This window comes from Parambassis ranga, chromosome 17 (assembly GCF_900634625.1).
Source record: "Parambassis ranga chromosome 17, fParRan2.1, whole genome shotgun sequence".
Classification (NCBI taxonomy): domain Eukaryota; kingdom Metazoa; phylum Chordata; class Actinopteri; family Ambassidae; genus Parambassis; species Parambassis ranga.
Window position 1 is genome coordinate 17,075,533 of NC_041037.1, and position 18,564 is coordinate 17,094,096.

The window sequence follows — 18,564 nt, forward strand, 5'->3', positions numbered from 1 at the left end:
GTGAGCAACAGAGGCCGTAAACACCGTTTCCCCCCTTGTGCACCATGATCAGCACCTAGCTGACTGAGAACAGCACAGAGAGGGAGAGATGAGCGCATAGGGCAAGAATGACTGCTCAATCAATCACAGCTTTTCTGAACCATTATTTTAACACAGGTGAAGTTATAAAGTAAAGATTACTGGCTTATGTTGATGAAGATTCTCAGTTATCCAGGTCATAATTACTGGGTTATGTTTGAAAAGACATTTTCTCATTGCAGTCTCCTCATTTAGAACTAACTTCTTCACCATTTCCTTGGCTCACATGGTGTTGACTCTCACTCTCCCCATCAATTATTAAATAAAGAAATCTACCCGTACTGTAGGTTGACTAATTTTATCATGTATTTATGATATAAATAGTTTTTTAAAAAAGAAGAGAACCTCTCCTTTTCACTTCTTCAACCTGCCTATGAAAAATATTATACACAGTCATGTCCTATTTCATGCATCACTAACCTTCTGAGTCCTAAGCATCTTTCTGAGACTTGGACCAATTGAAAACAACATCAACATGTGAATTATTTTGGCTTTAGAGTAAAAGAAAGACTTGTGAGATAAGGGCAGAAGTCAAATTAAACACTTTTTGGAATGATGCAACAGAAGCATAAAACCATATAAATACAGTGAATAAAAACATAAATCATAAAGTTAAACAGGTTTTGCCATTAGAAGTACATTTTCTTTTACATATCTAGTCATGGAAGATAAAAGCTCTTCTGAGTTGTCAGTGAAAGTGTATGAAAGCAGAATCCCCTGCATTGACTAATTGATGAAGGAGAGAGAGATTCAAACATGTCTTTCCCTTTTAGTCTTCACAGACTCCACCTTTGGTGTGTGACTCCATGCTCAGTATGAATGGAAAACTGCCTTAATGTCCCCATTTGTAGAAAAACTCTCACTTCAATCTCTGATTTCTGGCTTGCTGCCCCGTCTTTGACAGTTACCAGAAGGATTCAGACTCAAAGGGGAAAGACTCATCAGTTATTAACATATATAATTATTATATTATTGTGTGTTATCAAGTAAGAAGAGGCCTCATGGGGGCAGAGAGGAAGAGAGAGCAGAAAGAGCTGTGGCAGAACGGTGGAAGATAAACCAAACAATGCAGATATTCTTCGTTTCCTTCTCTGATACATAATTAATAAAGGTACTTTCTAGAGTCTAGAGAAACTGGACACACATCAGATACCGTGGCTGTGTGCATGTGCTGGTTGACTGACTCCACCAGGTGGATACAGAAGCAGTAGATTTCTGTGAGGTAAACAGAGATGGGGAAGCAGGGGCTCTTTTTATAGCATCCTAAAACAGATCAATAGCCCTGAAACTGGAGCCACAGTATTGGAACACACACACACACACACACACACACACACACACACACACACTTCCTGCTTTGGGGCTGGAAGGTCACCACAAGGTCACAGATACAAGCCACACTTGTTTTTTTGTATGAATATAGGATATTTGCAAGAAGCCTATAAAACTCTTTCTGCTTCAGCTCTGTCACACAGGCCGTCAAGTACCAGTACACCGTCCAGGTAGAAGCCGACAGTCTCCTCAGCGAACCCTCCCCACCTCTCCTCTACACACATGGGCAGCCTTCCTGTGGGGATGGTGTCATACAGGGGTCAGTCTTACCTGTCTGATGACTAATACATGCACTCAGTGCAGGTACATGTAACAATCACGGTCCTCTCCCTGCAGGAAGGAGAAGTGTGACGATGGAAATCTGTTGGACGGCGATGGCTGCTCTAAGAAATGCCAAGAGGAGACAGGCTTTAATTGTAATGGTGAGTCCCATTCACACCAATGTGAAGACAGAGGGCATCTCGTGTTTACACACAGGTTAAAGCTGAAAACATGTCAAACCTCAGGGGGTTCTTCTCCTTTTATTGTCATACATCAAACTTGCCAGCTCTCCCCTGTGTCTTACATGTAAACCATGACTACCATATAAAGTTTTAGTGTAAAAGACCAGGTCACTAAATAGCCAGAAGTCTCTCATTTGTGCACACAGCAGAAAAAAATGAGACCATCAAATTTAATTCTCAAGACGTAAAAGCTTCTGGCTTGAATTGATTCCACGAATCATTAATGTAACATCACAGCAACATAAGAGAAAACAGATGAACAAAGTTTTTTAGTTCGCTAAGTCGCAAGTCATTTTTAGAAAAGCATTTTGACATTAGGCTGGCAACGAAATGCCAGAAAAAACACTTTTCAGCAGGAAAACATACAGCTACATCTCAAAGCACACGGCGGGCGTGCTTTTTATTTAGTTAAGTTTGGCCTTCATAAGATTTCAAGCACTCAATACAGGCTGGAGAATATTGATAAGGCAAGTTTATTGATTTTTATCAAAGATCATGTTGTGGTTTTGGACTGGACTCACACGACAGCTGTGTTTTGGATAGTGTTGCCATTTTTTAAAGTTCTATTTGGTATCTTTTATCTAAAGTCTTTTATTATCAAGTCACATCTGCAACACTTGGCCAGCTCTCCATAGTAAAAGCCTTGGCTTCTGACATTTATTGTACAATGGCCCCGTTAGTTAAGTGAGTCGAGGCCACCTTGTAGTTATGACCAAATCCTGCAAGACGGGCCAAGGGGTTAATTATTTCTCATCTGTTCTAGGTTTCTTTTGTCTTTTACCCAAAGAGAAGCTCAGAATTAGGAAAGAACCACTGTGGTTTGGGTTTAAGGCAGGTTAACCTTTTGTTGAGGTTTAGACAAGAATTGTGCAATTTGTTCTTTGAATAAACAACCAAAGATTTATGTCAACACAAGGAACCTCAAGAAACTGTTAATTTATAGCTTCTGGCTGCCAGAAAACAACAAGATTCACCTGTTAAACTCCTCATCCTGTGCCTTTGGGTTCAATACAATGCTGTGTTTTTTTCTTTCTCTAGTTTGTTTACAGCAACCACTACTACTTCTCCCTCATTACCATAAAAATGTTAAATCTAAAGGCCATCTGCATCTGTATACTTTAACAAAAGAGCAAAATCAAACTCGTTCTGCGTGTTGTTTCCTTTCAGTTAACTTAGGGCCAGGTGGTTAAAAAGCAGTAAAAAGTACCAGAAAACATGCAGTCTAACACGGCAAAAAACAAACAGGAAGCCACAGAGAGCGCCCCCATCGCTTGTGACTCCACCGCAGCACAACAATACTTTGTGTCTGCGTCCTCGCCCAGTCGGAGGCATGCAGACAGGCCACAACAGAAGCCTCGCAGCACAACATGGGACAGGGGCCATTACCCCGGATGCTCCTTTGTAAGCAGGAGGCCTCTGCTGCTATCTGCGTTTTGACCTTGATATTCGGTCAACCTGATCACGATTGGGTGACGCTGCATCGCTGCCATATAATGTGACGCCTGCCCTAACAGATACCTTCACGTCGCAGGCCTGTCACGGTTAATACCTCCATGTGTCTAAGACTCAGGCAGGCATTAGTCTCAATGAGTCAAGAAATCAGCTCTACTGTTGTGGTATGTGGTGTTCCTCCACAGCTTTAAAATTCATCCTCCGTGTAACGGAATGTTTTGCCCAGAACGCTCCTCACTCGCCAGAAGCTAAGTTGAATGTATGACTCTTATAACATCCAACTGTTTTTGGTGGTTTCACAAATATTCCATAAGAAGGTGTGACAGGTCAGAGGAGATGTAAGATAGCTGCTTTCTTTTGGGGCCACGTATTGTTTCCACTGGCAGCTGGATGGTAGTTATTCATGTGTTGGTGTGAGGGTTTGTTTTCCCAGAGCTTGTTACAGAGCTAACATTTCCATCATCTAGTCAATTTATTTGTCAGGGGGAAACTAGTAGACACCAATACACCCCCCCCCCCACTCTCTCTCTCTCTCTCCTTGTCTCCAAACAGAGCTTGCCCTGTCGTGACTGAAACTATTACATCTCATGTTTTACAATAAAATACACCATGACTAGGAAGGAAAACAATTTGGCAAAAACAGGTTTCTGCAAATTGCAACACTTAAAACCAATTATTCAGTTGTACATCTTAGTCATAGACAGAGTATTTGTTTGGGTTTTCTTGCCACATTCGGTTGACCCAGTTAACTCCCGCTATGCCGGCTCTTTTTGTTTTTTTTGTTTTTGTATTTTTCTGCGACTGTGTCATCACAGACTTTCTAAAGACAAGATGCATCTGTTGGGCTTTTACTTCAGAGCTGGTCTCGGGTTGCTTTTTTTAGAGATTTTACATATTTTTAATTTGATTTTTGAACTTCCTGATTAAATAAAGGATAAATTGCACGATACAGTTACAGCATGCAGACTTCAAATTAAAAACAGGTGCTCCTAATAGTCAAATCAATTAGTTCCTCTTTGTGAATCTTGATAAATACAAAAGTTGGAAATGAAATGACTTAATCATTTTCACAGGTGTGTTTGTTGTATTGCCAAGTGAACTGAAATTTTTCCTTTTTTTTTTAAAATCAGTTAACGTTTCCGTTGACTGTCTGTCAAACACCTGCACCTCCAGATGTTAACGAAAGGTCTGACGTAACCTTACTCTACTGTAGTTTTCTTGGCCCGTCATCAGCTATGCTATAGTAATACATGTATAGCAAAGTCCTCGAGCCAAGAACTCTGAGGCTGATTAGATCTAATATGACTGTTAATCATATTTTTTCACCGAAATCATACTGCACCTCTGGGTTTATTTCACAACACGTTACTACAGGGTCAGAGGCTGAGTACTGTTGTTAGATAGCTGACACTGGCCATTCTTTACTTTGGAAATATATAATATATAACTGTTACATATCCAACAATTCAAACTTTTAAAACAATGTTTTTCTTCACTGTTGTGTCATGCTGACTTTTTGACAGGTTGAAGGATCAGTGGATTGCCATAATTTTCTTTCTTTCTCTAACTGTTAGTGAAGCCATAAAAGCTTTTTGGACAGTCTCCTTGTCCTGTGCTTATTTTGACAAAATTTTTAACAGTTGATAAAGAAACAAAAATGTAGGAGGAGACACAAGAAGAAGGACTGTTCTCCTGTCTGTATTTTTATTTTGGAGCAAGGTTGCTTTGACAGTTCTACTGTGACTTGGTGACCCACAGATACCCATGGTCCACTTATAGGCATGTTTGGGATAAAACTAACAGGCCAAGTCACATATTAAGTTACTTCTTATTGATATTACAAAAAACGATTGTAATCTTTAAAAACTAATTGAAGGCAAAGGTCATTTCTTAGCATAATTTACAGTCTGTTGACAGCGCGGAGAGTCAGATATGGTTGAGATGACGTGGCTAGCATTCAAAGTGGCCAACGAAAATAGAGAATAGATTTGCTCAGATTTGGTGCACTGACAAATAGATTTGGATCAAAGTTGAACAGCACACCCTGCCAGATTAAGAAACCAGGGTTTATATTCTTTCATAAATCCTCCTCTCTCCCTCTCCTATCTCCCAAGGTGAACCCAGTCAGTGTTATGTGTTTGATGGTGACGGCGTGTGTGAGGAGTTTGAGCGGGGCTCCAGCGTTCAGGACTGTGGTTACTTCACACCTCTGGGCTACACAGACCAGTGGGCATCCACTGCCACAGCTTCTCACCAGGACCCCAACCACTGCCCTGTCCACGCTGCCACGGGGGAGCCGTCACTCACCAAGGTATGAAGGATGAACCACAGACTCCCATATTACTCAGCTCACCATACTCACCATCACCAGAGGCTTCACCATAGTGAAGGAAGGTGTGCACACAAAAACAAAAACAATGCAGATGGAGCACATTGCAATATACCGCTGTCAGAACCAGAACATTGTGACCTCAGGTGAGGATGCACACTTCAAGTGAATGGGTATGTGAAATTTTTCGAAACTTGTGAGTATTTAAAGTTGTGTTCATATCTATGGTCAAATGTTTCATGGCGTCTTTCAGAGCTTTCTTCTTTCCTCCTCGCGGGAAGTTCTGATTATCGCCTTGGTGACACTGTCTGGGTGTACCTGACTCTCGATTAATACAAGTACAGGCAAAGAAGTAGAGCGTTGAGTCACAAATGCTTGTCACTCAGACAGCCCCCGTCCTTCTAGCACATGTTTACAGGGGCGTTCAGAAAACTTCAAACTGGACCAACATGGCATCTTATTTAGAAACTTTCTCCTATATCTAGAGGAACTGCCATCTGCCTCGATTTAAGGTCCATAAGATCAGAACATTTTGACCAAATTTTTACAAGGCATCGGGTTGCACCACATGCTGTTTATTTGCATTAAGAAGCCGAACTCTGAACTTTAGGTATGAATTGCAATGCCACGCTACCAGAATGCATTGCATGGTGTTTCACATAGACAATAAATATGAATTTTGGACAATCTGTGGTCAATTTAATTCAAATGAGTGAGTTATGTACTGTGTATAATAAGCCTCTTCCTGACCAGTTTAGAAAGGGGACCTATTAATAGAGCCAAACTGTTTTTGATGTGTAAATGTTTATCTGCTGTAAAGCTGGGCATTAAACACATATAAACATGTTTATATCTGTATAACCATCAAAATTCAGACCATGGAGACAGCAGACAAGACTGAAGAGGAAGTGCTTTGTGTGATGACATTTTGGTTTTGGCATGACTTCATGACTACGAAAAACATCAACCATTTCTCAACTTTCATAAAAGTTCTACGATCTCATGTGGTCTCTTTGGTCCATCTCCAATTGATAAGCCAAATTATGTCACACTTTTACAAGTGTGTTCACATGGGTCCAACTATTCCAAAACAAAAGGTCACGTACAAAAATAAAGCGAGGAAAGATGCAGCAGAGGAAGTTCTGCTCATGATTTAAGCCGCTTTTTATCATAGGAGGATTGTTGGTGTCAGACGCTCTGGTTCCAGCCTCTCAGAGCTGGCAAGACTTCTTGGGTTTTTTTTACACTAGAGTGTCTACATACAGGAAAGGTCTCATAAACAAAACAAATCAAAGAGTCATGGATGAAGTAGTGAGGCCTCAGTATAGCAGAGAATTTTCTCACGTCTACATGTTCCAACATGCTGTAATTGTCCTGTGTGCCATTCTATTCTATTCTATTCTATTCTATTCTATTCTATTCTATTCTATTCTATTCTATCAAGATCATGAAGAAAGTAGGATTTGGTCATAGGTTGACACAAAGGTAATCTGATGTATCCTTATTACTGAATTTGTCCTCTGTGTGTAGCTCTGCAGGTACCAGCACCTAGAGGTGAGTGAGAAATCACCCTCTGAAGCTTGGTTCCCCTGCACAGCCCAGTCTGACACCAACAATGACCTGGAACACTCATTTTGGTTGAAGGTATGTTCGTGAGTTTGTGTGTGTGTGTGTGTGTGTGTGTGTGTGTGTGTGCGTGTGTCTGTTTTCACTGAGTGACTGTGGGTGGCTCCTCTATCTTTAACAGCTCCCAGCACTTTCCAGTACTCCTTTAAATAGTGGTTGGCTGGCTCCAACCTCCCCACATGCACGCATTCCTCACTTTCTTACAACTGCATGATTCATACAATGCATTGGTGACTATAATGACTTATTTTCCAGGTCAGCTGTAAATTATGAGTTCTAATGATGTGTAGATGATTACAACATCATGCCTGCATGTTCTTTATTTAGATCCTACGCTGTTGTTTTTTACCCAGTGCGTACCGATCATGAGAATCATTCAATAATGATCATTTATAAATAGCATAAGTATTATATAATTAACTCATCATTCATAATTAAATATTTAAAAGGTTCATAAGTTATTAAAACACTGGCATGTGCAGGAATAATAATAAATAATCATAAATAGATCTCTTAGTCATCATGAATCCACTATATATTAATTATGGCTCCCGAGCAAAAATAAATGTTAATTGCCTACTGTGTAATGTAACGTCCATGTTATTTGAAAGTGATTCACTTTCTAGCTGCAGTGCGCTACATAGATGTTCTTGTTTGTGTACAGAACTGTATTTGGATGCTTCCAGACCCGTGTCTACTTCTCATATTTTCTATTTTTTTGTCTAATATTTCCACAGCCACAGTTCCCACAATCAACTCTGCAGGTCCAGACTAAGCGTAGGCTAGCTGTTGATTTGACTGATAGCTTCATAACCGTGTCTGTCGTTCTCAGGATTATAGGGTCCTTTACAGCTGTCAGCCTGTTTCTTTCCCTCGCACATTCAGTTCTTTTCTCTCTGTCTCATCATTTCCACTTGTCTGTTGAATGACTAATCTTTCCATCCCGTTTCTTTTTTAGGACGCCGTCTTTATCAGACCCATCTCTGCAACCTCTCTGGAAAGCTCAAAACGTTCTCCTTAAAGGCTCTTTCACTGTCTGAAAAGCCATCATTATAACACCACTATCTGCCAGCTCTCCCTGAAACATCTCAAGTGTTCTCTCTGAGTCTGAAAGGCCTCTCTCTTCTTAAATATGTAGTCTGGCTGAATCTGAAAAGCCAAACCATCATACCCCCATCTCATTTTACTGTTCTGTATTCAAAGTGACACTTTAACCGATATCTTCTGAGTATGAAACACTCTCAGTCTGTAAGCTTGACAGGTGGCTGTAAAACTTAAGCTTAGCCTTGGAGCAGCTACGCTCAGATCCACTAATACCTTATATTCCAATAACAGTATCTTGTAATATCAATGTAATATTTATATCTTTCTAATGTTACTTGTGAAACAGGTGGGATTTGCCCATTCTGGAGTGGCAGCCTCTGTGATGGTGTACCTGGCCTCGGATGGGTTGTGGTCTGGGGAGCAGTGTCGGAGGACAGCTACCATCCTCCTATCTGACACCACTGGCAGGAACCACTCACTAGGTTCTTGTTGTTCGCTCTGATTTTAAGTTTGCATGACTTTAAAGCAGACCTAGAAAACTCAACAGCTTCCATCTATCCAGGCACACATGACCTGTCGTGCCATCAGAACCCACTGGTGGTGAACGTGACTCATGACCTCTCCCAGCCCTTCTTCCTCACGTCCTCTGTCATCCTCCTCTTCTCCTCGCCCTCTGTGGCAGTGAGCGGGGTGGCCCTGAGGACCTCATGCCACTTCAGCACCTTCGCCCTGACCGGGTGCGCATCAGAGGGTGGGCTTTCCCACAACTACTACTACACACACACACACAAACACACACACACACACTAACACAGCTATTCTGACTTCCACTTAAATCAAAGATATTGATCACATACTAATAGTTTGTGCTGTCCCATCTTCCCTCTCATCCTCCTGCATCTCTCTCCTCTCCCTCCCTCGTGCAAAAGCTGTCTGCGGCAGCCATGTCAGATGGACAGCTGCAGCCCTCCACAGTTAGAGCACGCCTCTGTCAGGTAGGTCCCTTGGAATGGACCACTGAACTTTTAGCGAGCTGGAAACAACAAACAAAAGAACTATCTATATATCAGTGTGTCTCTGTAGGTGTACAGGAGGAGGGGAGGCCTCTCGCTGCTCTGTCCAGTGTCACCGCGGTTACAGCATCACTGTTCTGAATGGCAAGGGGATCCCGCCCCACAAGGTAAAAGGCGTCATATGTTGCACCACATCATAATAGTGATAATAGTGCTTCTAGTGCGCAGTGTCACAGAGGACACTGTATGTCTTCAAGTCAGAATACTAAGATTACATTGGAAAGGCATAAACCCAGATGTGTAAATGGACTCTTTCTTTTACGACTGGCTGACATAGATTCACTCAGAGATCCTCAGTGCCTTATGAGATGGAATCCAGAGACCCTACTGTGATGTGACATGCGATTTCATGTCTAAATTTTGAAAACTATGTTATCATTTTTATAAATCATTCCATTTTCTTCTAACACAAAATCCATCTGCTACATCCACTTATTACTTTGTCCCCATATGGCATAAGCACACACTCCTTTCTTTTCTGTGTGTCTTCTATCAGAGGACGTCTGAGCTGGAGTGTTTCCACGGTTCATGGGATCGTGTACTTAGCTGTCAGTCTGTAGACTGTGGCCTTCCTGATCAGTCTCATGTGTACCACGCCATATTCAGCTGCCCCTGGGGAACCACCTTTGGCAAACAATGTTCCTTCACCTGTGGATCACCAGCCATATTACAAGGTAACATCACTAGGTGTTAAGATCATAACAAACTAAGGCAAACTAACTCGAACCAACAGACTTCAGCGCCAGAGTACATGCTATTGTCAGAGGTGTAATTTGGCATTAGTGCACTTTTTTTTTTTACAATAAACAGGGAGGTGGAAGAAACACACAACAATCATACCATCAACAGACAGAGAGGACAATGGTAGTAGTAGTCAGACAATATTTGAAATTATTATTCACAAAACGTGGTCAGCATTGGGGGAGAAATTACATCTTGTAAGATCACAAAAACTTTGACTTAGTTTTGATACTAAATTAAATGGTAAACACTTCTAGAAATGTTAATTAGTCTAAAATGTTAATCTGTCCCAACTGCAGTGGCACTTGTGGATGGTGCCCGGTCCCAGCTCTACTCATGCTTTGTCTGAAAGGACTTTATAAAATCAGAACTCTGTCTTTTCTTTTATCTCAATGAAGCTTTATTGCCTGAAAATGTGACTGATGTTCTGGATAAACCATTAACATTTATTTGGCATTAACCTGCCCCATGTTATTTTACTGGTCCACAATGTTTTTAAAATGTTGCAATATAACCATCTAGAACAAATATCGCCTGTAGCACATGCAAATTCATAAAACCATTTAGTCTTAGTAATGCAGGTTACGCAAGGCAATACCCTCTTCTTGAAGTCATTAAGTGAAGTGAGCATAATGTCCACACACACTTGTGTTTGTGGCTGGAAAGCCACAGTGAAACATCATAGTAGAGTCAGCAGTAAGAGCCATGTATGCCTGATCTAAATGCAGATTGTGCAGAAATAATTCTATTTGCGGCTTTTGGTTGGGTGAAATATGTTTAAAGACCGTCAAGCATCACTCAGCAGTGAAAGCAGAAAAATATGCTCAGTGCGGTACAGCTGTAATAGATTTTGATGAACACAACACCAGCACAATGTTTATGTAGCATATAAAAAATATGATGCCATGTTAAAGATTCATTACATTTTATAGACCCAATAAAAATTGTGAAAAAGTTTAGCGTGTTATGATTCTGCACACATAAAAATGCTCATGCTTCATGTGGGAGCATACAGGCATGAAAATATTAGCTTCGGGCAACATTCAGGCCTGAGTCTCTCTCTCTCTCTCATAAGGTATGGCTGAGAAACATATGCAAGAGTTTTTGGTGGCATAGAAATAAAGATTTGGACTTACATGTACTTTTTTATGTTCTAATGTATACACAGGTCATAGTTTATATCTGTACAGTGCTTAAAAACAGAAGAACCCTTCTCAACCACAACGTTTTGCTTGGTTTGTCAGGATCAGTCAAGTTATGCCCATGAACAGGCAGCTCACCATCCTTTTGTCCTAACCTGTCTTTGCCCTGCACTGTCAGTAAAAGGCACTATACACGACAGAACTAATGACAAGGAACGGTTTCTACATTTCTGTCAGCTAACTCGGCCTCTCTCTGTCCTCCTCAGGCGACAGCGACAGGTTGGTGTGTTTGGAAGATGGGCTGTGGTCTTTCCCAGAGGCCTACTGCAAGATAGAGTGTCCTGAGGTCCCAGACATATCTAATGCCAAGCTGCTAACAGCAGACTGTCTGGCTTCGGGGCATGATGTCGGCTCTGTCTGCCATTACAAATGCAACCCGGGCTTCTATGTACTAGGGAGCTTCAAAAAGAAGATGCCAAGGTACCTGTTTGTTCACGGCTGTGTGCAGTTCAGTAGCACAACCGCCACAGTTTTTGTGCAAATAATATAATGTGAAATTATCAATAGGGACATTTGCTGGAGTTTCTTAAAGGTGAAAGAGGGTTGTGCAATGCATTTAAATACTAGTGTGCATAGTCAGGAGACTAAAGTAAATACAGTGTTTAATTACACATGCCTTCCTGCGTAATGAAGGAAATTCCTTCTTTTCCTTTATTTTACAAGATTCCCATTACGCACTGCTTAATAAAATTAGATTCTTTGATTTCGGCATTTTATGCAGCAGTATAACAATGCATCACATGAACACCCAAACCCCAAAGGGCAGAGTTTGTTTTAAAAATCGATGGGTACACTTTTAAGAGGTATTTCTCGGCCCGCTGTCCACACACACTGTACTCGGTTCCAAAACAAACTCACATTAGGGTCCAATAAAATATGTACCGCAGCTAACTGGGCCTCGTCATTTGTTTGCCAGTTGTATTCAGTGACTGCTCATTACCAAACACTGTTCCAATGTTTGTAATGAGATGAAGGTTTGCCTATAAGGAGACAGCCGCTGGGGTATGTTTATATCCTGTATTTGTATTGAAGTGCAACACCTAACAATCTGACATTTACCACCATATAAAGCCTAAAAAATATACATTTTATAGTTTTTATTACATTAAATTTCCATCCAATCAGTTGAACAGGTATTTTTTTTAAAGATCCATTTGCAGCTGTGTTTCTTTATGAGTTACACTTTCTCAAACATATGTGTAAACATTTTAATAACCCCTGATGCTTTATTAGTTCAACATGTGAAAATGAACAGCAGCAGCTTTTAAAGAGCTTTAAACAGGCTTTTTACTCCTACCTTTGACACATGGAGCCACATAAATATATATTATAACACATACTGTTGCATTTACACAGTGCACACACCACACAGGAGATCGTTTTTACTGTAGAGTAAAAACAGGCTCTGATTGTTTTTTGTTGTTGAGAAAGTCGAAGAAAAAAATGTTATGTGAGCAGAGGATTGTTATAATAAATAACTCAATACATAGATCCTGTATCAACAAAATGTTGTTGCATGCAAGTACTTTAACATCACTTACACGTTCTACTGTCTCTAGGAAATACTTCAAGTTAGAGTGCCTGAAGGGAGGGCAGTGGGAGGAAAGTGGCTGTGAGCCGATATCGTGCCCAGCTCTACCTGACGTGTTCCAGGGCATGTACTCCTGCACCAACGGCCTGCACTACAACACCGTCTGCACCCTGCAGTGCCCGGACACCACCGAAAATGTAAGACTGAAAGCAGTCTTAGTAAAGCACAAAAGCACGTAGCTGTTCAGCAAAATTGTGAGTTAGCATTGTTTTGCTACTTCAAAGCTAAAAAAACTGCACGAAGAGAAGGTATTTTAGGACTAACCCAGCAGTTTGCTACGAGTAATATAACTGCCCTGCTGCTGGTTGGCTGTAACAGTGTTGTGTGGATCGCTCTGAGCTACACTGTGTCCCATTTACTGAGCCAGCACTGTGAGCAGTGAACAAACAGGAGATCTGAATCTGACAAACAATGTACTGGATTGACCTGAGAAGATGATGAACTGGAAGAGCAAACCACCCTCAGTCACTCTCTCCTTGTGTCTGTTCACAGGCTGAAATCCACTGCACTAAGGATGGTGAGTGGACAGCAGAGTTCACCATGTGCTCCAAGCTGCAGGGATCCTGCTCGGCTCCTCAAGATCTCAACTCTGTGGAGTACAGCTGTGACCAGGGGGTGGATGTTGGTGAGTTTAAACCCCATTTTAGCAATGCAACTCAAGTTATATTTGTTTTCATCTGTCAAGCAAAGAAAAGCAGGTGACAGGTGAAATACCTGACTAAACAGGCAACAATCATGGCAGCGTGCTTTTTTATCTTACATTTGCTTACTTGAACTAGAGTCACAGATGAATTACTATAATTGTAGAAACACACACACACACCGTAGAAGCCCTCACATAATGATGGTTGCCAAGCATCCAAACCACAGATGACAGATGACGGCGTGCTCTGAAGTTATGCGGTCTTTCACTGTTTGCACATGAATAAATTCAACACATGCTAATTCGGGTTAGAGGTAAGTGTTATTTGATTTGTATCTTTTTGTTTTTTTTTCTTCCAGGTGCTGTGTGCTACCCAACATGCATTGTGGCTCTGGACATGGATCTGCGTGACCCGGTGGTTCTGCCCAATGGCACCACACCTGACTCTTTGAAGCACTGGATGCTGCCCACAAAGGTCCAGGTGAGGCGCTTCAGAAGAGACGTTCATTTTTCTGTTCTGTTTTTCTGGTTTTACACGAGTTCACTTCAGGTTGCTCAAAAGGCTCAAAAGTAACAGAAGCGCGTTTTTTTCCTAGAAGATATGCATCTAAGATAATCTATGTATACATACTGAAACTTAACCAAAAAGCCTTGTGTAAACTCTTCACTCGACTTATGCAGAACTAAACAATAACAACACATTTCCAAATTGGAAAAGTAAAAACCAGCCAGCGAAGGAGAATGGCTCCTATTACAGTTACACAAATAATGCTGCTTCACACACACACTGTATGCTCTCTGCTTCTATGAGCTGACATTTTCTGCTGACCTGGAAAGCTGATCTGTAAGCTTACATGCTCTTTATAAACAAGTTGTTCACCATTTTCCAAGAGGTTACATTTGAAGCTGCACGCACAAACATGACATGATCTTTAACTGTTGGAATATGAAGCCAATCCAACATGCTGGATCCTTTCACTCATCCAACCAAAAGGTGTCTTTTCACCTATCAGCAGCTGTAATGCAAACTGGATTAGGGGCATACACACTGGTTTACTAAACTAAAAATACTCAAAATTAGCCTGATTGGTTTAAATATCCACAAGTGAGCAAGAGACTGTGGTTTTGCTACTATTTGGAACTCTCAGTTGTTTTTAGTCCAGGGAGCACTGAAAGCTGATCCACTGACAACAGATTTTTTTACACAAAAACACCCATCAGAATGAATAATGCATCCAAACATCTGGTGCTCTGAGCAAGAGCATGGAGTAAACTGAGCTACTGCTCTAGACTGAGTAACCTTTAATGATGAGCACAAAGGGAAGGTAATTTACAAGCAGTCAACAACTTAACGTAAAACCTACGCTGCTTTACTCATTTGTCTCATCGTCTAACCTCATTAGCTTCATAATATTTGTGTTTTTATGACACATTGATGGAGTCAGTGAGTGAGCTGTGTGTAGATTGTAAATTCACATTTTAGATATAAAAACAGTCCAATTGCCACTATTGTTTAACATTAATACTCTAGAGAAGATTTAAAAGCATATGGCTGTGGGGACATTAAACATCACATCAAACACATCAAGCAGGCTGTTCCATACGCCCCGAGAACAAGAGAAGAGAAGAAAAGAAGAAGAAAACGGAAAAAACAGAGCGCTTGTTCGCCAACTCTCGCAGCTTGTTCTCGACACATCGTCTGGACTGAACTTTTTTCTCAGTCGGATCCGACAACTATTGTGTGATTAGTTGGGATTTTAGAGTGGGCGTGGCTAATGTGGAGAAGCGGAAAAGCTGCAATTAAAATGTGCATGCACAATTTTGTGTAAAAACAACAACAAACTTTATTTTTGACCTTGCCACAAATTTCTCTGTTCTCTAATCCCTGTTATCGACCATGTTGTTCCATGCTTAACACAACTATAGAGTGGATGCACTTTAAAACAGAGTGAAAAAGTAAAGCATGAGTTAAGCTCAAACTAAACTCAAATAAAGACCCATACGACTCAATATGTCCAATTTCTGACAAGATCAGATCGAGGATGTGTTGGAACAAAACTAAAAATGCTAAACTTTTGTCCATAAGGAATAAACTAAAAGCAATAAACTAAAAACCAATGTAAAACCTTTACCTTGTCAAAGGATCAGTGTGATGCTAACTTCTGGGTTGGTTTACAAAAATACGGTTTTGTTTTCAGCCTAAATGATTTCAAGCTGTCGAAGGTCTCTGAGTAACAAGATGCCTAGAAATGAATACCTTGATCAAATCGTTGGAAACACAGTATCTTTGAGAGCTTTCTAGAAAAACACTTTAATTTCCAGCTGCCCAGGCTAATCACACAAAACAGTCCACATCATGGTCGTGTGTGTTCGTTATCGTTCAAGTGTTTTTGGATTACTGGAAATCACAGGCAGATAGTGAGTGTAAAGGTTCCAGTTGACGTCAGGCCTTTTAGGATTTACACACATCTTTCTCTCACACACACACAGTACACTCGTCACTATGAAAAAAAGGTTGTAGGAATGTCAGATCTTGGCTCTGACTTTCAGCACTGTTGTTGTGCTTTAAAGGTAGGTCATGTTACCCAATATCATATCTTAGGAACTTGCTTGCTTCTACGTTAATGTTGTTGCAAACACTGCTCCAGTTTCGCCTCACTTTTGGGTGGTCAGTCAGCCCGCCAGCCAGTTAATCCGCCACCTTGCCAAGGTCGAATAGTTGGAATGAGGTCTGGTTACTTACGCCATATCTCTGACACTGCCTTGTGATTTCGAGGCATTGTGTTATCGCAAATACTTTGGAATCGGGTCTCCATCGCTAGGTCAGGCAGGAAAGCACTGGGGAGGATCCACTTTCTCCGTCCATATTTGTTAGTCAATCAGCTTGTCTGCTAACCACCTTGTAAATTCCTGGGGTCAAATAAATGACACAACACCACAGCCTCACCCAAATTTCACCACAAAATTTTGAGTTTTGCTTCTATAAAACTATTAGTTTTCTCCCATCACAAAGATTTCTTGCACAACAAACACATCAGAAAGGCAGCAAATTGTCATAATGTACTGCATATGTCTACAAAAACAATACAATATCTATGGCTTCCAATCAGAATGAATGCAAGATGTTGTTTTATTCAATTTTATGACAAGAGAGGGCAGATACAATGGGATACTGGAAGGACACTATTGTATAGGGAATGCAATTCCACTGATTCCTGTTAGAAAAAAGTTCATCTGTAAACCTATTCAGAAGGTTGAAGTGAGGCAACTGGACATGTAGAGTTTTCTTGAAAACGATTTGCAGCTCATTCAGGCCATGAATTGTCCACCATCTGCCTTAGACCATCCCAGTGTGGACTTCCTGGTATTATTGTGTCACTTCAACCTTCTGAATGAAAATGACCTGGATGACTGGGAATCAACTTCCATGTTATACTGAATCTTTTCCACACACATATCATTAGGTAATGTTTATGCGGTGGCTCAAACACCTCTGACTTCACATGCTGCTTATACTGTTGCTCTATGTGTCAAAGGATTGAGTCAGTGGTCTGAGAACGTATTGCTACTTTTGATGAGGATCAATGCCCTCCCCCCTTCCTTAGTCCTACAACATAACAGTGTTGTCTATGGTGAATGCATCAGTTATCCATTTTCCTGTGTCTGCATCACTTAACCGACATCTTTATGTGTTTTGCCTCTCAGAGCATAGTCTGCACAGGGATGATGAAGTGGTACCCTGACCCCCAACACATCCATTGCATCCAGTCATGTGAGGTAAGAGTCGCAACAGCTCAAAGGCTGTTTCTTTCTTCTCCATCCACACAAGAAGTCAGTCTCACCCAGATCTGAGCACCTATTATAGTAGTGACTATAACTGTATTTGGCGCAAGACTAGAGAAATGTGTGATGTTTTTTTTGTGCAGTGGGAGGATTTACCTCCCATAAAGTTGATAGCTTTCATGACACACAGTTATCCTGGATGTAAATTTAAGATTAATTTCCCTCTTACATAACACGCCTGATGTTGTTTGCTATTGAAGGTCAGAAAAATGTCAGTTTGACTTTCATATTTTATTAACACCGAGATAGGGAATACTTAGTCCTTAACACAATTACACCATTTCTGGGCATAGCCACATTAAATTTACTGTCTCAGCCAGACTTTTCCAGTAATATTAAACATGAAGCAAAACATGCTGTATCCCTGTTGTCATCACTACTCAAGATACCAGAGCCTGTGTGCAATGTGCTTCACATTTCATGTTGACAAATCTCAGGCAGAAACTGATATTCTCACACTTTACAAGAATCCTTTTCATATCAGTCCAAAGAACCTTTATTTCCATGAATGCTGGCACTGCCAAATGGATTTACTCCTGCCAAGCCCAAAAGATTATCTGAAGGAAAATAAATTAATCACTGGATTATGTTAGACTAAGATTAATTATTTAGGCAGACACAAGGCTTTTAAATCTTTGTGCCCAGTTTAAAAAGAGAGTGTGCTGGAGCTTTGCTCTTTTAGAACGAGAGCTACCTGTTCTGTGTGATGAGCAAACAAAGTCCACTCTCTGGTGAATGTCTGTACAGGTCATCTATATAGGATATGCAGTACTGAGAGAGGAACACATGCACAAATTCAATATTTCTTTATCATATTATATTCAGAGTGTATAAAAAGTTCACATCAGCCACACAGTCAGTGTCCTCCCCTAGCCATCAGACAATAACATGTCCATCTGTTGTTTCTGGAGAAGCTGAACCCAAAACCAAAAACCCGAAATCCACTTACATGTGTGGATCCATATTCAGGTGTGTACTTTTAGCCTTAGCATTACTAAATATTCGTGATGCCATATATGTACAGGTGCGCCCCCCCCCCCCCTCCCCGCAACCCCCTTTGTTTCCCTTCCATCTTCTCTTCTGCCATCCTTCTCTACAAGAACACCA

General features: G+C 40.9%; 1 protein-coding gene across 1 annotated transcript in view; it reads left to right on the forward strand.

The window, feature by feature from the left end:
• Positions 1-18,564, forward strand: part of pappa2 (pappalysin 2) — a 50,384-nt gene that overhangs the window by 21,471 nt on the left and 10,349 nt on the right. The window contains exons 12-25 of the mRNA XM_028427016.1: positions 1,541-1,669; positions 1,747-1,832; positions 5,480-5,676; positions 7,225-7,338; positions 8,711-8,846; positions 8,927-9,101; positions 9,294-9,359; positions 9,448-9,544; positions 9,934-10,111; positions 11,587-11,800; positions 12,940-13,108; positions 13,464-13,596; positions 13,974-14,095; positions 17,320-17,391. Coding sequence (XP_028282817.1) covers positions 1,541-1,669; positions 1,747-1,832; positions 5,480-5,676; positions 7,225-7,338; positions 8,711-8,846; positions 8,927-9,101; positions 9,294-9,359; positions 9,448-9,544; positions 9,934-10,111; positions 11,587-11,800; positions 12,940-13,108; positions 13,464-13,596; positions 13,974-14,095; positions 17,320-17,391 — 1,888 coding nt within the window. The remainder of the gene's footprint in view (positions 1-1,540; positions 1,670-1,746; positions 1,833-5,479; positions 5,677-7,224; positions 7,339-8,710; positions 8,847-8,926; positions 9,102-9,293; positions 9,360-9,447; positions 9,545-9,933; positions 10,112-11,586; positions 11,801-12,939; positions 13,109-13,463; positions 13,597-13,973; positions 14,096-17,319; positions 17,392-18,564) is intronic.